Source organism: Peromyscus californicus, unplaced genomic scaffold (genome assembly GCF_007827085.1).
Source record: "Peromyscus californicus insignis strain IS unplaced genomic scaffold, ASM782708v3 Scaffold_5__1_contigs__length_169319896, whole genome shotgun sequence".
Lineage (NCBI taxonomy): Eukaryota > Metazoa > Chordata > Mammalia > Rodentia > Cricetidae > Peromyscus > Peromyscus californicus.
Genome location: NW_026294573.1, coordinates 155871367 through 155892187, shown reverse-complemented (window position 1 = coordinate 155892187; position 20821 = coordinate 155871367). Strand labels below are relative to the sequence as shown.

Genomic DNA, 20821 nt, shown 5'->3' with positions numbered 1-20821 from the left:
TGAGAAGCTGGAGGAGGGCGCCCTGGTGGGGAGGCCAGGTCGTCTTCCCGCAGCCGGGCAGCAGGGGGCCCCCGGCTCCCCGCTCCGGGCTCGGGGATCCCCGCTCAGGGCGCCTCCAAGACGCTCCCCGCCCAAGGTCAAACCCGGCAGCCTCGTGCGGGCCGCGTTCCGGGGGTCGGGCGACTCTGCGAAGCGGAGTCGAGCTCTGTGGGCGGGTGGCACAGGCTGTGCGCACAGTGGGGCCGGGGATGTGGGGGGCCGGGGATGTGGGTCGCCGGCGGCCGGGGAGGCAGCGCCGCGCCCGGGAGGGGTGGAGAGCGCGCGACTGCCGCAGAGCGGGTCGGACGCTGAAGCGGAGACAAGCCGGAGGGCGCCCCGCCCCGACCAAGCAGCGGGAGCCCCCGGCTACCCAGGCCTCCGCCTGTCACCTCCATCCGCCACCTCCGCCGTCTCCTCCCCTTGCTCAGGTCCACTCGGTCCCTCCCCTGGGCCGCCCAAAGCACCAAGTTGGCGGGAGCCTATAAAAGCCGGACCGTGCGACCCGCGACACATACTGCAAGACAGCTAGTCAGAGGACAACTGCTGCTCTGCCCCAAGCACCGGCGCGACCATGTCCCACCACTGGGGATACGGCGGGAACAACGGTGAGTGCGGAGGCCGCGCGCTCCGGGCCGCGCGCTCCCGGTCTCCGCTCAGGCACCTGCCTAGCACCGCGGCTCCCGTAGCGCAGCTTGGATGCCTGGGTCCCAGCAGGGTCCCCGCGCTGGGATGTCCTTGGCGCCACTCGGAGCGCTGTCGAGGATCTGATCTCAAGCCATCCCGGCCGCGCACAGGGTCCGGGAGGGACAGCCCAACGCAAGATCGGAGGACAGTACCTATGCGGACCACAGCTGGTCACCGTATGCAAACCCAGGCAGAATCGCACAAAAATTATTACGAATATTTGAGTTGTAGGTCACAGGAAGATTAAGGGGCGGGGGGAAAGTGGCTCTTGTCCCCTTCACATCACCCTCTGCCGCACCTGTGGCTAAGATTCCCAGCGTACTCTGTCACGGCATCCTCTGGAGCCAGTTTAAATCTAATCGCGCTGGCTCCAGAGTTTTCCATTCATTTCTCAACTTCCAGTGTCGTCGATAACCGGACGTCTTCCTGGTCACAGACCTAGGTGCCTGAGGCCAGCTGAGGGGAAAGGAAGGCGCACCTGGCTCGCGGTTGAAGTGTGTGGGCTCCCTAGGAGGAAGAGTTCTAAAGGAGGTGACTGCCTGAGCGTGGTCTATATCGTCTGTACTGTCACCTAGTGTGACAGCAGGAGGCATCCGGATCTGTTATAATGTCGTAGGGAGAATACATATCCCAAACCCAATCGCAAGAGGATGTGTATCCCCAGCGAGACCACATCCCTACCAGTAGTTCTGTCCAGTTTTAGTTATTGAATTTGGGTAAGAAGACCTCAAAATTGTTTATGTTTCTGTTAAAAAAAATAGATGTATATGGATTCTAATTTTCACACTGACCTTTATTAGGAAGACTTGAAATATTATTACCTGATGTTGCAAATAAGGAGACCAAGGCACGTTTTGTTTTTGTAAACGTTACAGTGCTATTAAGTATCACCTCCAAATCTGAAACTGAGCAGACTTTCTCTAGAGTTACTGGTGGCTTCTAGTGGCTAGTGTCTCCTTTCCCACACTGATGACTTCACAGATGTCTTTTCACCTCCAGGACCAGAGCATTGGCACAAGGACTTCCCCATTGCCAATGGAGAGCGGCAGTCCCCGGTGGACATTGATACCAAGACTGCCCAGTATGACCCTGCGCTTCAGCCTCTGAGTGTATGTTATGACCAAGCTACTTCCAAAAAGATTCTCAACAATGGCCATTCCTTCAACGTGGAGTTTGATGACTCCCAGGACTGTTCAGGTCAGTATTTAAGAAATACTGGGCTTTTTAGCCAATAATTATTTTCTATCTTAATGGAAGATACAGGGGCACTGGCAGGAGGCCCCTGCCACCACAGTTTGTTCCTAGAAGCTGAGATGTCACTCTGATTTCTTCCTTAGGTTCTAGAAGTAGGCAAATTACTTTGAACTATCCTGGGGCTGTTTTCTACCACGTCAGATTGTGAGCTATGTAGGGCATCAGGCAATGTGCCTGCGAGAATTCACAGAAAGCAAGCCAGGTCCTTAGCAATCCAGAGACCAGGGAATTCACAAAACCTTTAAATTTTTAAGATTCTCTAAAGTTTTAAAACATTTGTCCCTCTGAGTTGATGATGTCTATCCTAGAGAAGTAGGTCTTTGCTGTCTTCAAGTCAGCAGCATGGAAAGTGATGAGTCTGATGACTTAAAATATAGAAGTTCCTGGTAAATATGTCAGTATCAGCAGAGCATGATAAAGGTACCAGTATCTTATTCAGAAATCTATTCCACAAGTGAAGATTTTTCAGAGTTGGTTGGATATACCTAGCCAGTTACTGAAAAAACCAGTTACCATAATTTATTTGTAATAGGGCCGTTGACAGGATGCTGGTGAATGCTTTTCTTCTTTATTTAGAAAGAAGAGACTGATCCCATTTAGACATAGTAACTGTCTTGATTGCTCGCTGGCTGATTTAATTGCTAGTGTCCTATTTTCCTGAATGTTTTCCTTTGAAGGTCACTGAATGAAATGGGCCTGTAAATGCATTATGTTTGGTGGTTTGGAGAAGGGGTTGTGTTAGATGAAAAGGCAAAGACAGAGGAAACAGCTACAGTTGCAGTCAGAGTTGGAAGTAATGACCATGTTAAATGCATGTATATGATGCATAATTAAAGTATTATAATCAGGTTGACCATTATGTTTCACTAGCAGCAGAGAAATCACAAATACTTCAGACAGAATCAACAGTTGAAGAAAGGTGCATTTATTGGGGATGGGGAAACATACATATGCAGCAGACACACAGAGAAAAAGACCCTCTGCAAGAAAAAGAGGAACTGAGAATGTCAAAAAGAAAAAAAATCTAGTCTTTTCTCGAGGGCAGGGTTTTTTAAGTCTCTGAAAGATTTTCCTCCCCTAATTTAGGGTTGGTCAGTTTGAAGAAAGCTAGGATGGTTGATTGGCCCAGAACTGTTGTGTGACTTGTCCTGAGCAGCCCTTGGAACTTGTTGAGTCAGTCCATCAGCAGGGGGCCTGCTGGTGGAAGACAGAAGTCTTGCAGAGCCTTTGTTTTAAACTTTTATCTCAAGTCATGAGGGTGGTGAAGAAGCTGGCCATCTTGGAAATTAGCCACTTTAGTATCTAGCTGTGGCCCCCTCCCCTTCTCTGCCTTACTAGGAATCTTTCTAATTCCTAGTCTGTCATCATCACTAACGTCAGTTCATGCCTCATAAGATAAGGGTCATGAGGGCAGTTGAAGCTTGATTTCTTTCTTGTATCCTCAGAATCCAGAATGTATTGAAGATATCTAAAATCGAAGGATATAGAAATAATAGGCCCTGACTTGCAAAGAACCTTGATACATGCAAAAATAAACTGTTCAAGGAACTGCAGGCTCTTGATATGGGATCCAAGGGGTCATTGAAATGGATAGTTTGGTGTAAGAATTGTTTGAGGAGAATTTAAGACCCTAGCACCGGAAACAGACAACATGGAAGTGTGTGTGTGTGTGTGTGTGTGTGTTGGGTGGGGTGGTCTGAAGAGAGTAATGAGGTAGGGGGGATGGTTTCATAGCAGGAGCTTGCAACCAAGCTCTTGAATTTCCATGCAGGAAAGGGGGTGGGGAACAGGATATGTGGCTACCAATACTTCTTTTGATTTAAACTTATTCCCCAGGTGGGAAATCCTGGCATTTGGAAGTCTGTTAGCTAGAGACTCATAGACAATGTCCCCAGTTGGGTATCTATCAATATCTGTGAAAAGGGAAGGCTGTCACTTTGGTACTTGCAAAAATGATGTGGTCCTAGGGACTGTAGAAACACAAAGGAGGCTTTGGCTTCCACATGACACCTCAGTAAAGTCTCCAGAGTAAATAAGGGTCATTCAGAGGAATAAAGGGTTGGGGTGTGTTGGAAGAGACTCCAGCAAAGGGAATTAGGAAACTCCAGGGGGTTAAAGAGAGTACAGGATGTGTGTCTATGTGCCCTAGATAGCAGAAAGGTCTAGGAAAAACAAGGGTCAGCAAAGATTAGAGGGAACTGCTCTCCCATGCCGTGAAAGACTCCTTTGTAATTTTTCCAGTGTCTCCTATCTCCTTCAGTGACTTTGGTTAAACAAGAATCTAGAATGTATTAAAATGCTGATATAAAAAGCAAACCCACTTACAGAGTAAGTTAAAAAGTAATATGCCACATGGAAAAATACCCTTTAGATTTTCTTTTTAACGATTCTTAGATTCACAGAAGTAGAACAGACAGTAATAATGCTATAGTCAGTCCACAACATGAAGAAAGAATCACTTGCTGAAGTTTGTCCTTGTCAGCACTACTTTCCTGAAAACATTAACTAGCAGACTTAAATATATACATTATATTATGTATTGTATATAAATAAATAAATATATGTAAGAATCTTCAAATGATAAGCATCTTCAATGTTTAGTTGTACATACCATGTTTTAAAAAACCGTTGTAATTTTTCTGTACACTTAAGTCTAAAATGAATTCATTTTGGTTACTTGATATTTGAAATTTAACACTAAGGAGTCTCTGTTAGGCTATTTTGATTTTCTTATGTTCTACATTTAAATGCATCAGTCATTTACTCTCACCCCCACCCCAACACTGAGATCCAAGCCTTCTAGAATTTATCTTAATTCTGGCTTTACTGTATGCTCTGAATGTTATCTTACACACAGACTTAAGTACTTGGTGTCAGAAACCGAGCTAGCTGAATTTGGTGTTGTCTATTTACCTGCAGGTAATTCTTTTAACACATGGAATTAATAGGTCTTAATCTGAAGTCCACACTAAAGTTTTCAAAATTTGTTTAAAGCCGATAATCTTAAATTAATGAAAAATTGCTAATAATCCTTTTAAGTTCTTTAAAAAAGTATTATGAAGGAATAAACTTCTCTGCTTGAGATATTTTCCTGCCAGCTTTTTCTGGTACAAAAACAATCAAAGCATTAATTAACCACTGCTAACTTATTAACTTTTGTTAATAAGTTTAGAACTCTGTGCTTTATTGCAAAGTTACGGGAGAATATTGAGAGCAATGTTGGAATTATTGGGTCAGCTCACAACATCGTATTCATCTCAGTCAGCTTTCTGTTTTTAAAAACAGAAACAACGTTTATTTGTTTATGCTAGTTCAAGAAGAAAGAAGGAAGCTCAGTGGTTCCCCTGTGCGCCTTTGAAGCCGACCATTGTCTGGATAACATAATGGGGCTTTGTACCTGGATTCTGTTTGACTTTACAGGGACTTAATTTTGAAGCTATAAATTTACCTTCCACAAGCCATCATAAGCAACCAAGGAAGGGCTTTCCATGCACGTGGTCAATGATGTCAGCAGAATCTCTAATACCTAGGACACTAAGCCATGTTTCCTAAGAACGCTGAGTAGTGAAACTCTCTCCTAAAAGGGGTCAGGCTTAAGCCTAAGTAATCCCTTTGTAGCTTAAACTAAAACTTCTGCACACTTGATTTTTCATTGTGCTACTCTAATGAAGTTGGTAGCTAAATGTTTCATTGTTTAGAAGAAATGGAATATGAGCACCCCTTGCAGATATACTTGCAATACTATAGTCCTGGGATCATTTGCTACTGTTAAAGGAAAAGTATGCGTAGCTTAAACAATAGTAAAAATTGCAAGCATGAATTAAAAAATTTCAGAGTATTTATGGAAAAAAATGTTCAGGTATTAACACTGACATCTTATCTGTGGAAAGTTTTTCATTGAACAGAAAATCACTAAATGTTGGTTTATGAACTACATATTGGGGATGCTTACTTGTAATTTGGGATTAAGGGCAATTACTTACCCCAGTGGTCTTTAGCTTGTTGTTCAAATACATCTTAATTAGTAATAGTGACTTTGAAGAAAAACAATGAAAAATGGTAAATTTTCTGTTATTTCATTGGGGTTTCAAATTAATTTCAGTAGTATAGAATCTCCTATTTTAACAAAAATATAGTTTAATAAATTATCCAGGTATTCAGTATAAGAAGACATTATTATATAGTGTTATGTGGTATTTATACTGTTTATCTGATAACAGATTATAAAAATTAAAATTAGGACAAGTTCTGGTTTTAAGAGTTGAAATTTAGTTCGAGGCCAGCCTGGTCTACAAAGCGAGTTCCAGGAAAGGCGCAAAGCTACACAGAGAAACCCTGTCTCGAAAAACCAAAAAAAAAAAAAGAGTTGAAATTTAAATTAAAATTTGAAAGTCTTGAATAAACAAGTACAGAAAGGCCCTTTCTTTATCTGCCACCTGGTAGAACAAGTTTCTGTGGCACAGTGAAGGCATGGACTCCGTGGTACTGTTCCCCACCCCAAATGCCTGAATTTTTACAGAGAATAATCATACAGCCAGTAATTTCTACTACCCTGAAAAAAATGTTTTTGTATGAGAAAAGCAGGTTTCATTATAAACCAATACAGTTTTTAAAGTGGTGTATCGCAGTCACAATAAATAAATGTATTTCGGAATATAGTGTAAGCTATATTTAATCAAAATGTTGTAATTTCTATTTCTTAGACAAAGTGACACATGCTGTATTTATCCAGGATAAAGGCATTGTAAGATTCTAACGATGCTTTTAAAGGATTTAATCAACTAAACTCCATGCTAACAATTTTTGAAGCCAAAACTGCTGCTGTCTGTAGCAATTTAATTCTAAAGATTTAATAACCTTTTCTAATTACAATGGACTTCTAATCTACATAGCAAGAAGTTTTATTTTAATGTGGATTAAAACAGCTGTCTGTCTAGTGTTAAAGGTTACTACTGGGTATATTTAATCATTGAATCATTTCTTCTAGTGTTCACAAAGCCTTTTAAAATAAAAATGTATATGCACTGAAAACATTTGCATTTAAAATACTCCTTAAAACAAGTGAAAGATGATGCAATTTCAAGGTCTGAAAAGGAGGGAATAAGAAACAGTGGGAAAGTATGGTCACTTTAAAATATGAGATGGCGGTTTGATTCTCCTCTGGGGGAAAGCAAATATACTTAGATCGGTGATGCCTGATGCTCAGGATGGTTTCATTGAATTGGATTTGCCCCTTGGCAAATCTAATGATGCTATACATAACATTTGCTGCATATGACTGGTCAGTTGATTGTGAGCTTTGAGGAATCAGTGTAAAGAAATTTTTCCCTTGCACTAAATTGCTTCCTAAAGATAGTTTCACTGTTAAGTGTCTATTTGTGATGGTGTATGCCTGGTCTTATTGTAGTTTGTTGTGCCTTATTGGGTTGATGTCCCTGGGAGACCTGCTCTTCTTGTCTGAGGGGAGGTGTGTGTGTGGGGGGGTGGGTTAGGGGAGGTGTTGGGGGTGGGAGGTGGATCTGGGAGAGAAAGGGGGTGGTGGGGAAAGATGGGGGGGAGAACTGAAGTCAGAATGTAATATATGAGAGAAGAATAAAAAGGGGAAAGAAGGGTATTCTTTTATTTCTGAAAAAAACCTAGTGTAGGCCCTAGGCTTAATCCTTTCCTTGTGGTCTCATCAGATAAATAAACACAGTAGCTTCTGTGCTTCAAGAGATACAATCTTAGCATAGTACATATGAGTTCACATTTCTTCACGTACGTGTAATATAACACCGTTTATGATTCATTCTTTCTGTTTTCATTCTTCTTATTTTCTCTTGGCCTGTTGGAAGAGTCAGCAGCCAGTGATTGCTTAGCTGCTGTGGAAAGGCCACACAGCACATCTCAGCCGGTTTCACCCTTTACTTTGAATAGATGAATAGGTCTTGCTACTGGCCAAACATATTTAAGTGAAATGAAGCAAATGAAATTTATTGTACAGACTTTACCCCTATGTTTTACAAAGCCACTGTGGATTTAAGTTCATTATTTTATAGAATTATAGTTCAAGGCCAGTAAAATGTACCTAAAGCAACAGATGCTTTCATCCTAGAAAAATCAAATAGTAGAACTGAGTCACTTCCGAAAACATTTAACTGTATTGTTTAAACGGCATGGATACATACAAGTACGATAAAAGTTTTAGTTTGATTCCATTGTAATCCTCTTTCAAGACACACTTGTCAAGTATCCATAATGTAAGAGTCCGAGCATGTGGCCTCTAGGATGATTTATCGACTAAAACAAAGTTAATTCCAGGATAGAGAATCCAGAATAATTTCTGTAGTTAGAGTTTTAGCTTCTGGAAGATAATAAGGGACATTGCACTGCACATAGAGATGATAGACAGGTTATTATTAATGATATAAATAATTGAATGACACATTTTACAGATTAGGAAGTTCCAGAGGTTTGATGCAGATTTTCAGGGACAAAGCCAGTTAGGCACAGTTAAGTTTTAAAATATTTTGAATTCTTTCACAAATTCTGGTGTTTGGACTGGCAGGATGATCTTTGGGCCACATGGGAAGATGAGTCCTTGGATTCGCAGATCATTCCACTAGGCCTTTCAGTAATCGTACATTAAATCTCCTCTCTCTGGACTTGAGAGTCTGCAGGAGACATACCCATGTACCCAGCCAAGATGGACAAGGCATCCATCCATCAGCTAGCACATAGGAGAATAAAACACAGCTGGAATAATTTTGGTTAGTACTCTGTACTTAACCTGTCTGGATTTAGTTTCCGTGTGTGTGTGTGTGTGTGTGTGTGTGTGTGTGTGTGTGTGTGCGCTCGCATTGTGTGTGTGTCTACAGAGACATTACACGTGTGTATTCTAATTTCAGTGCTGAAAGGAGGACCTCTGAATGGCACCTACAGATTGATCCAATTTCACTTTCATTGGGGTTCCTCTGATGGGCATGGCTCCGAGCACACTGTGAACAAAACAAAATATGCTGCGGAGGTAATATCATTTCTTTGTTGCAGGGAAAAGCCTGTTTAGCATTAATTAACAAAGCTTAGCTTTATAAGTCCAACGCATGCCAAGTAAACAACCTCTTTGCAAAGGACCTTCACACTGGTTTCTTACACACTTCATTGCCATCCAGTTAAGTCTGTCAGAACAGCATTATTTTATTATAAATCCATAAATAAAATCTGTACCCTTTCTCCATCTACATTTCCTTGTCTTAGAGTTGTTCTCAAAGTGATGTGCTATTATTATATCAAGTATAACTAAAATTAAATCAAGTTTTTTCTTAAAATTATCCACATTTTCTCTTTAATAACCTTTGGCTGTAAAGGGAAGAGTAGTCATTAGATAAAATCTGTTGGTTTTTTATCATGTGAATCATTTACTGTGGTTTTTCTCCCATGACTTTAGCTTCACTTGGTTCACTGGAACACCAAATACGGTGATTTTGGGAAAGCTGCGCAGCAACCAGATGGACTGGCTGTTCTGGGTATTTTTCTGAAGGTTAGTTAATGACCCAGCTCTTTGTGTTTCTGCTTTCAAGAATTATTGGCCAGACAGAATATTCTTAACAGGGAGAACATTCTACAAAAATTTTGAGGAAATACTTTTGGCACTGAAGTATTTTTAGGCTTAATTCTCCCTCCCCGACTCCATTCTTTCCTTATGGATATCTGAAAGACACTTTGAGTGTGTCACTTAGAAGCCAGTTAGATAATAATGTAAAGAAAAGACAGGTAGGTAAGCTGAATGTCACCAGTAGGACGTGCTTTGCTTTAATCAAACCTTCAGCTAACATTACTGTTCTATTAGTTTAGGATAGACTTGAAGTGAGATCAAGTTCTGGTAAGATGGTGGTGGGGTTCTAGGTCAGGGACACAATGTTGGCAATTATCAGGAACTGTGAGATCTCAGAGTTGAGCTGTCCCTAGAAGGCTGGAAAAGGGAGTGTAGAATACTCTGGGAATGGATGCTCATGAGTAGTGTCCCATGCTGAGGAGGAAGCTACAGGAGCTCATGAACTCATCCAAAGACAGCAGAAAGAGAAAGATGATAAAACTGCTTAGGATATAATCCTGAGAAATTGCTAATGTGAGGCTTTTAAGCCCTGAGAACATGATTACCGATGAATGAAAAGAAACATAGAGATAGGAAGGCTAGAGGGTGTGGGGAAAGACGATTTGTATGAGGAGGGATAGGCAAGAATGTGAATTCCTTTAAAAGCATCAACTGCAGTCAGCTCTAGAGTTCTTTCAGCTTAGCAGTTGGAGGTGATAGGGGGACATAGGACAAGGAAATTCAGGGCAGCAAGTTACAGAAGCAGAGGTAGGCTAAAGATTCAGTGACAGCCATGTTGTCAATCTTTACAAGCCACGGATGATGTGTAGCATGTCTAAGCTAAGGAGTAGCTTCTTCTTCCTCTTCCTCTTCCTCTTCCTCCTCTTCTTCCTCCTCCTCCTCTTCTTCTTTCTCAGAAATTTTATGATAGTGTTGCCAACTGACTCATAAGGTTTTGTAACCCCTACTTTTCTGCAGATTGGACCTGCTACAAAAGGCCTTCAGAAAGTTCTTGATGCACTGGGGTCCATTAAAACAAAGGTAACTCTTTTCAATACTCTAGATTTTGAAATATTCTTTTCATCAGAATGAATAGTCTTTTGATGACATGGTGTTTGAATGAATAGTTCAGTGAAAGTAAATACTTGCATATACATAATAATGTTTTTCCTTCTGCAAAAGTGGATTCTAATTCTGTTAAATAGTTTGGCTTGTAATGACTTTCTATTAGAAGCATACATACACAAGAACCAGAGGACATCAAGGAGCAAGAAAGATCATCTGAACAAAACATCAGTGATTCACACAGAAGTGATTGTGGGAGGTCTCTATACTAATCCAGGAGATCTAGAGATATATGGGTTGGACAAGCCTGCTCCATGGAGATTCATATTGAATGGCCTTAGTTCATCCATTCTGTGCTTAAACCTTCTGTGCAGCATTGGTGTGCTGAGTTTTTTTGGGCAACTGCTTATATACAACATTCACTTGCAGTGACTGGCCATCCCTGTGGCAGGCTGGATGCACAAAGCTCACCTTTAAATAGCACCCAGCTTATGAAATGCACAATCTTTGTGCCTATCTTGCTCCCCTTGAATCATATGTGATAAGACTGATCCATCTTTCTCATGGTCCTATTCTCCCTCCTGACTGCTAATTATCCTTAGTTCCCTTCATTTATTTTCTTATATCCCATCATCTCTGCAACAACCTTAAAAAGGAGAAAAAACAGTAGTGCGAAATCTGACATTTCTACCCAGTTACTGCTTTGGAAGTGCTGTGTCCAGAGCTGAATACTGTGCTTTAATTTAGCTGCGAAATATCATAGCAAAATTATCACCTTATCATCAAAGATCCTTTATTTCTCTTAATATTGCAACCTAATTATATTTACCATTTTAGTGGTAACAATATAGCTTTAAATAAATACCAGATATGATCAGCTAAGTGCAATGGAAAACTTAAGGAATTGTTTTAATGAAACATAATTAATTTTTCATGCGCCTGCTAGCCAATCTGTTTCCAAGTGAAATGTCTTCTGTTAGTGTTCTTCATTTGGTTTGTCAATAAACCTGGAACCTCTGTACAAAAGACTTTCAGTAAGAGCTGACTAGACCTGTGGGTGATAGTCTCCTACTGTGGATCTGGTGTTGACTTTTTTTCTGGGCATTTGCCTTGCAGGGGAAGAGTGCTGCCTTCACTAACTTCGATCCTCGCTCCCTTCTTCCTGGAAGCTTGGACTACTGGACATACCCTGGCTCTCTGACCACTCCACCTCTGCTGGAGTGCGTGACCTGGATTGTGCTCAAGGAACCCATTACCGTCAGCAGTGAGCAGGTTGGTTTCCTAGGGAGAGTTCTCATTTAACAGACTCAGAAAAGCTGGCCTTCTGAGTCAGGTCTGGGATATAATCCTCCTGTGACTTCTCATCCTGTGGCTAATGTCACAGAAATGCTTGGCAGTTAGTAAAGATTTGCTGTTACTGCCATCACTGTAGGCAGTTCTTAAGCAGTTTGTTTCATCTATGATTGTTGGTTACTGTGAGGATTACAAGAGAATGGTATCTGCTTACTAATGTATTCCTTTTTGACAGCTAGGAGGAAATAGAGGCTTTGAAAAATGAGATTTCATATTGAAGGTTACATAGATATCAGTAATGATTCTCAGTCTCCTGCTCACTGATGTAAGAGCTTAGTGAAGTCTTGTGATTGTGAGATGCACTTCTAAATCCTGACCAAGGTAGTCTTGACTTGGAGAAAATGTATCTCTCAAAACATCCCACCCTAGCTTGCTTCAGAGGATCAGATCATATGTTCCTACATTTTCTGAGCAATTTGTGATGTTTGAGTGCTCAGTGCAGCCCCCAAGTCACCTGTGAGCACCCATGCAAGTGAACGCAAATGGGTTTTCCCCTGGCTTCCTTAGCATATGCTGAAATGTGGAAAACAGACACTTCTCAGGAATCACAAAAGGTCAGATCTTGGTAATATAAAAGACAACTGCAGCCAGTTTTGAAGTGACAATTATTTGAGTAACTGTGTAATTTAAAACTGGAAAAATTTTGAAATCATGAGAGTTCAGACTTGTAATATGCAAGAGAGATCACATTGCCAGACTTTCTTATTTCACTGTCTGGAATTTGCTGATAAAAAACCGTAAGCACGGGAAAATGGAAGTGCATTCCACTTAGTCCCTTGGGCAGTACCAGGTACGGCTGGGAACACATTTTCTTTTCTGTGCTCTCCTTTAGAATATTAATGTATTAATGTTAAAAACAATTCACACCTGTTCTTTGAAGAAATCAATATACAACTAGAAAGTCACGTGTATTATAATCAAAGTGGGCCACACAATGGTATGCTTGGCTGGAATGTGACTTGAAAATTAAACTGGGAGTTTTAACAGTTGAGCAAGCATCCTGAAGTAGCACGAGGAAAAGATTAAAATGCCACTTCTTGCTGTAGATGTGGTGCTTGAGATATGGTGCAAAACATCAGCATTCCTCTTATTTCTCCACTAAGAACAGCTTATGATATTTCAAAGTCTGTTATCAATAGCTGCTTTGACAGGTATATTTATTGTCCGCACACGCTCTAGTGCCAAATACAGGTAAGTACGGGCAATGGATTTTCCCTTAACTGTAGAAATGATGTTAAGCTACAAATATGAATTGAGTGTTTGAGATCCCATAGTAAGGGCACATTTGCATATCATGGAACATAGGCTGGGAGGTCTTGTCATGCTCAGCTCAGAGTCACAGCTCTAGGTCTTTCTCCAAGATTCCCTTCACTTTGCTATGCTTCTTGGCTCTGTATCGCGGTGGTTGAAAAAACTCCAGACACTCCACCTCTAAGGCAGCCTCCATTGGTTCCCTGTGACACAGAAGCCTTGTTCTAAAGATCAAAGATGCTCAGCAAATTCTTCGCATCTCTCTGACTAGCATTGTGCCCCTTGTTCATTTCTAAGTTATATTCTAGCAAAAGAAAGTGTTACCATGAAAAAGCAAAACTTAAGGAATTTACCTATTGTGGTTTTAGGAGAAGACAGATAACGGTTTATGAGAAAGTATGAGGGCTGGGAATGGTTGGTAAATGAACAATATAGACAATCGGTTATATTCTGATATCTTAATTTTCTACACATAACCTTGTCTTTGATTCTAAAATGATGCGACAAATTTACCAATATTTGAATATGATGTAAGTGATGGAAAGGGGCCATAAGTCAGCTATCTGTAACAACATAGTAAAAAAAAGTTTTAGGACTAAAGAGATGGCTTAGTCTCTGAAGTGCTTATCTCAGGACCACTAGGACCTGAGTTCAAACTCCAGAGAGCACGTGAAAAAGCTCAATGTGTTGGTGTTAATTTGTAATCCCAGTGCTAGGGAAATAAGAACTGATGTATCCTTGGGGCTTACAGGTTAGCCAGCCTCTCCTACTAGTCAAGCTCCAGGCCAATGAGAGACCTTTTCTGAAAAGACAAGGTGGCTAGCACCTACTAAACAACATTCAAGGTTGATATCTGGTCTCCACAGGCATGTGCACATATGTATGCATGTATACCCACAAACATATAAACACACCACACACACACACACACGCACGCACGCACGCACGCACGCACAGTGCTGTGGTGCATGTTATAAGCAGAACTTTCCACGTTTGAGTCTGCCTGTATCTATGTTGAGCCAGGAAACCAAAACAAGCTCAAAGGAGACTAAAACTCAGCCAGTTCCCAGGATCAGAGTCTCAGAATCCCAGTGCAACCTGAGTGTCTGAATATCTAAGCAGAGATACCAGCTACTCAGTCTTTTCGGGAGCTCGTAGGCCTGGCCCTTTGCACACTCGAGTACTTGCTGTACTTTGTCTTTTCTGAGACAGAAAACAAAACTTTAATATGGATCAAAACTGGTATCATTGCTTTATGTGAGGTACTGATTTACAGAACTTTTGACTTTGATTTAAAAGGAAAACAAGAAAAGCAAGCTCACAAAAAATTTTATTAAAGACCCCAGTGGCTTCCTGTAGTCTCCATAAACAGATTACTCATGAAAGCATATGTCCATCCTCTATCCACATGTAATGTAACTGTTTGGAATTCATGATAGTGTGAATCAGAGGCTGCATTTATTTTTTATTTCTTTGTGTGTGTGTGTGTGTGTGTGTGTGTGTGTGTGTGAGAGAGAGAGAGAGAGAGAGAGAGAGAGAGAGAGAGAGAGAGAGACGGGGATGGGGGGTGGGTTGTTCTCTGTAGCCCTGGCTGTCCTGGAACTCGCTTTGTAGATCCGGCTGGCTGGAACTCAGAGACCTGCCTGCCTCTGTGTGCTGGGATTAAAGGTGTGAGCCACCACTGCTGAGCTTTGGAGGCATTATTTAAAGAGAAAACATGCCAGTTAAGTATGTAATATTGTGACACTACTTTTTTTTTTTACATTTCATCGTATCTTTTAGATGTCTCTGTTCCGTAAACTAAACTTCAACACGGAGGGGGAACCTGAAGAGCTGATGGTGGACAACTGGCGCCCGGCTCAGCCCCTGAAAAGCAGAAAGATCAAAGCATCCTTCAAATAAGATGGTCCTGGAGCGGGCGTCCAAACAATACAAGTGTGGCGCCTCTCTGTAGCTAAGCACAATTCTACCTTGGTGGTTTGGATCCCGCCTTTGTGTCTGACGTTGTAGGCTGCTCCTCTCTCACCTGTTGTGCTTACTAACAAAATGTGAAGAACAAGACCCAGGTGTATCACATGGTGGTAGAGCGCTGGCAGGTTGGTGGCTGGCTTACGACATACCTTCTCAGTCAAAGCAATCTATTGCAAAGGACAGAAGTGGCCTCTTGCCTCAGCCACAGGATAATGAGTACTCAGGCCTGTTTACTAAAATGCTATTTTTAAAACATAGGAAAGTAGAATGGTTGATTACAATCCCCTATCATGAGACAAACTGAGATAATTTAAGCAAATTAGGCAAAATAGTCATAGTTTTATGATTATAAATTAAAGTTCATTATTCCAAGAGGTTATATTAAAGAAAAGCTTTTAAAATGCTTATATATTTGTAGCAACATTATCTTAAATATGAATTATGTTGTAACTTGGTGACTTTTGAATTTTAGAGATGTAAAAATTGGAATAGTTGTGATACAGAGTATATTTCCCTTCAGATAACATATAACTTAATGGATAATGTATTTTAGATATATTCTCTAATAAAAATCGGAATTCTATTCTGGGTTGCCTTATTGTACGTGTTATCGGGACAGAAGTGGAAGAACAAATGTCTGTTTACAGGGTCCACGTCAGCTCAGTCAGTATTGATAGTCAGCCTCACAGCTGGCTTACAACTGAAGGAAAATCCCGGGAGCCCTGCACTGTTTGTTAGCTCTGCTTGGAGTGCTTTCTGAGCTCTTGTGTGACACTTGTATGGTCCTGGGGCATTCCTGGGACATTCATCCTGCAAGATGTCAGGACTGACTGTGCTGAATCCTCCAAGGAGGAAGGAAGGGTCCCTCCCCAGTCTATAGAAGCTCATTGGAAATAAAGCCCGTGTGTTTAAAAAGTGACATGTGGGGTTCAAACGGGGTCTTAGAACAGCAAATTGTATCTACTGCAGACAGGGAGAAGTGAGTGAACAAAATAACATTCTCTCACTCATCCCTTTCTGCATTTATCCTCTGCCTTCACCATGGAATGTTGGGGTATGAGTTATTCTGGAATGCCAAATTTAACATGCTCTGGACTCTATGCTTAATATACAAACGCCTCACTATTTTGGACTGAAAACTTTTTTTTTAAATTCAGGTAAATTTCCTTCTACTTTCACTGTTTCTTAAGCTTTACTCCAATTTTATGGAGGAACTGGGTGATTATGGTCCAGTCTCTGTTCTCCCAGCCTCTCTGGTTCTGATATAAAGAAATGGTAGGCAGGTAGCTCCTCATTTCCTTCACCTGATGCTCACCTGCACATTTCCTTTGGACCACATTGTCTGCAGTCTCCGCTTAGCGGAAGGTAGCTGGAAGCCGTGGTCTCAAAACACTGCATCCTAACCACTGTAAGCAGTTTCTCCAAGGTTTTTTTTTTTAATTAAAAAAAAAAATTCATTTTACATACCTACCACAGATCCTTCCCTTCTCTCCTCCCACTTCCCCCACAGCACTTCTCCCCCAACCCACTCTCCCATCCCCTTCTCCAAAAGGGTAAGGCCCCTCATGGGGAGTCAGCAAAGCCTAGTACATTCGGTTGAGGCAGGACCAAACCCCTCCTGGCTGCATCAAGGGTGAGCACGGTGTCCCACCATAGGTAATGGGCTCCAGAAAGCCAGCTCATACACCAGGGATAGATCCTGATCCATCTGCCAGGGGCCTCTCAAACAGACCAAATGATACAACTGTCTCATATGCAGAAGGCCTAGTCTGGTCCCATGCAGGTTCCACAGCTTTCGGACTAAAGTTTGTGAGTTCCTATGAGCTTGGTTCAGTTGTCTCTGTAGATTTCCCCATCATGATCTTATCCCCTCACCCATGCTCACAGAATCCCTCTTCCTTTCTTCGACTGGACTCCCTGAGCTCAGCCTGGTGCTTGGCTGTGGGTCTCTGCATCTGCTTCCATCAGTTACTGGATGAAGGCTCTATGATGACAGGATATTCACCAATCTGATTACCAGGGTAGACCAGTTCAAGCACCCTCCCCACTCTTGCTAGTAGTCTAATCTGGGGTCATTTTTGTGGATTCCTGGGAATTTCCCTAGCACCAGGTTTCTACCTTACTCCATAATGTCTCCCTCTGTCAAGATACTTCTTTCATTGATCTTCCACTCCATCCCTCCCCAAGCTTGACCATCCTGTTCCTTCATGTTCTCATTCCCCACCCCCTCCCCTCTATTGCTCCCTCCCTCTCCAATCCCCGTCCCCAGTTTACTCATGGAAATCTCATTTGTTTCCCCTTCCCAAGGTGATCCATGTGTCCCTCTTAGGGTCCTCTTTGTTACCTAGCTTCTCTGGAGCTGTGGGTTGTCATCAAGGAAATGCAAATCAAAAGGACTCTGAGATACCATCTTACAACTGTCAGAATGTCTAAAATCAAAAACACTGATGACAGCTTTGTTGGAGAGGACGTGGAACAAGGGGAACACTCCTTCCTCTATTGTTGGTGGAGTGCAAACTTGTACAGCTACTTTGGAAATCAGTATGGTGACTTCTCAGAAAATTTGGAATCAATCTACCTCAAGACCCAATGATACCACTCTTTGACATATATCCAACCAAACCACAAGGACACTTGTCCAACTATTTTCATAGCAACATTATTCATAATAACTAGAACCTGGAAACAACCTAGATGTCTCTCGACTGAAGAACGGATGAAGAAAATGTGATACATATACACAATGGAGTATTACTCAGCTGTAAAAAAAGCAATGACATCATGAAATTTGCAGGCAAATGGATGGAACTAGAAGATATCATCCTGAGTGAGGTAACCCAGACTCAGAAGGACAAACATGGTATGAACTCACTCATAAGTGGATACTAGATGTTAAGCAAGGGATAATCTCCAAGGTTCTTTTTTTTTTTTTTTTCTGAGACAGGGTTTTTCTGTGTAGTTTTGGTGCCTGTCCTGGATCTCACTCTATAGACCAGGCTGGTGGCCTTGAACTCACAGAGATCCGCCTGGCTCTGCCTCCCGAGAGCTGGAATTAAAGACGTGTGCCACCACTGCCCGGCATCTCCAAGGTTCTTGATCCCCACTCATACCAGGCATCATAGATGGTGCTCGAGTCAATGGGGTTGTTCCTTGGTTTGAGAAGGTGACTCCAGAGTCCTGCAGGTTCCTGCTGTGGAGTAATTGGCTTTTGCTTGCCACAACTTGATCTGTATCAACCAGGGTGGGCTCATCTTCCCCGGTGTTTGCAGGCACCTCTAGCTGAATATTGATTGCTGTCATTAGCTTTAGTTGCAGTCTCTGCTCAAGACTGAAGGAAGTGCCCAGAGGCACAGAAACAGGAAGAGGGAAGTCCCTGTCACATGGTAAGGGGCAAAGAAGGGCAGCCTTTCTCCTCTGAGCAAAGTACCAGCATCCTGCTTTGCTTTGCCTGAACACCGAGGTCTGAGGAGAGGTGGAGGGCAATAAGGACACTGGTGATTGGTGTCTCTGCCTGCTTAGTTTTGCTTCTCCTGTGACCCAAGTGAGGGGAGGTTGGCCATCTCCTCTTGTGTAGTGGCCTCCTTCTACTTTGTTTCTTCCTGAAAGCAATATATATTTTGACTCTTTCCCAGGAATATAACAGATATGATACAGAAAAACAAAAATCCCACAAATCTGCTTCACCATAGGGACAATCTATCAGCGATTATTTCCAAATTAGTCTCCACATAACTGTGGTCATATTGCCGGCAAAGATTAGATGTCTGCACCTACTTGGTAATCTCGAAGCAATTTCACCTGCGTCCCGTATCTTCCCCTGTCCTCTCTTCAGCACCGCCTTTCCTCTCTGAGGAAAGGTACCAGGGTAGTTTGGGTTTGGCTGTCCCTCAAAGGCGGGTGTGTAATGGTGGTTTCAGTGTGACACTATTGGGAGATGGTAGAAACTAAAGAGGCAGGGCCGAGTATGAGGTCCTAGGTCACTGCGGGAACCAGTCTTTGCCTCTCATCTGCCACAACTTTCTCTTTGAGAAACAGAGAAAGGGGACAGCTTTCTCCCCAAAATGCTCCTCCATGACAGAAGCCATGGAGGAGGGGGTCAACTAACTATGGACTGGAAGCCTCTGCAACTAAGTAAACTTTTCTTCTTTTAAAGTGTGTCTCAGGCATTTTGTTATGTCTATATAAGGCTAACTGATAGGTAGCTTGCTTTTCAGGGAGTAGGCTGTTTGTTTTATGGTACAATGGTTCCATAAAGGAGAACTGATGGTTCAGAACCTGAAAGATTCATTTCTTATGAATAGAGAAAACCATTCAATTTCCTTTCTATCTCTGCCATGCTGGCTTCAGGCTGCAAATAAAAGCTCCCCTTGTCCTCCATTAAGTGATATTCTGTAGAACCTCAGGGTATAACACTGGAAAGGACTTGCCTCAGACATTAGAGAAGCCTGCAGGAACGGTTGGGAAGAATGGAAGGTGCCCTTCCTGACAGAGGCCTAAGGTTGTGTGTGGAAAAAGTCTTGCATAGTTTGGGTAACTTTGCATACTCTAAGCAAGGCCAAGGATGTTGAGAGTTTCTAACCCATATCTGTCTTTGGTAGGAAGGTTGCTTCTTGGAGAAAGTGTGGACCCCAGTTCTTAGCACATGATGCTGGCTTGTTTAACAGAGAGCACAGCCATCCAAGAAAAGGACTGTCCAGCGCTTTGCTACTACCCAGTCACTTGGTCTGTCTTCATTCTCCCAAGTTCCTAGTTCCTAAAAGCTTTGAAGTCTGTATGTTTCATGGCCGAAAGCTAACCCTCAGAAAGTTCTATGGTATTAATGATGTCATTCAGCCCAGAGACCTGTACATTGGATACACGGAGGATTCCAAAACAATTTTAAACACACACACACACACACACACACACACACACACACACACACACACACACACCACAGTTGGCAAAATGTGTGTTTATGCTACTTATAATTTTTATATAGTGTATAGCTCTATTGGTAACTTGACTGGCTTCTTCAAGAGAACACGCTGTAGCAGGATTTACCATTATGTCCATATCACTTTCAAGTACATCCTACAAACAGAAGATTTGTGAATTTTAGGTAGAGCAGTGTGGACTGCAGGTATCAGAAAATAGTGTGCATGTACCCCATACACATGCAATGCTTTGTGGCCCAAACTTCATTCACTACCTACCCTTTCTCCTCGAGAACTCTGAACCTACCCTCACTACAATGCCCTATACTTAGAATATTAGCTGGGCTTCGTGTTTCTGTATTTGCACATATCCATTTAGCTCCATCTCCCCAACAGACCAACCTCACATCTGATATACACCTATGTATACTCACACATACATGCAAGAACTCATCATGCAGGAGCACATGCACACATGTGCACACATGTACACAGAGTGCAACATCCAAACAAGTTATGAAAGTCCCTATGCTTTTAAACTAAGACTATTCATCAGGATGGTGACTGGAGAGTTACAAATACTCATTTTTCTTGTTATTAATCAATTTAAATTCTTTCCCCATACACCTATAATTTATCATATACTAAATACCACAAAATAAAAAAAATAATCAACTTTACAGATGAAGCTTGGATGTCAGAAGAATTAGTGTCC

The 20821-nt window shown here is 42.0% G+C and overlaps 1 protein-coding gene across 1 annotated transcript; it reads left to right on the top strand.

The window, feature by feature from the left end:
• The first annotated feature begins 499 nt into the window (after positions 1-499).
• Ca2 (carbonic anhydrase 2) lies at positions 500-15773 on the top strand. The gene is made up of 7 exons (XM_052716114.1): positions 500-644; positions 1723-1920; positions 8865-8983; positions 9404-9496; positions 10529-10591; positions 11732-11887; positions 15002-15773. Exons 1-7 carry the CDS (start codon positions 611-613, stop codon positions 15119-15121), a joined length of 783 nt encoding a protein of 260 aa, XP_052572074.1. The 5' UTR covers positions 500-610; the 3' UTR covers positions 15122-15773.
• The last annotated feature ends 5048 nt before the right edge of the window (positions 15774-20821 follow it).

Coding starts and splice junctions, on each gene's coding strand:
- Ca2 (XM_052716114.1), top strand. CDS start 611: ATGTCCCACCACTGGGGATACGGCGGGAACAACG. Junction 9,497..10,528: donor TTCTGGGTATTTTTCTGAAG/GTTAGTTAATGA, acceptor ACTTTTCTGCAG/ATTGGACCTGCTACAAAAGG. Junction 11,888..15,001: donor TTACCGTCAGCAGTGAGCAG/GTTGGTTTCCTA, acceptor CGTATCTTTTAG/ATGTCTCTGTTCCGTAAACT.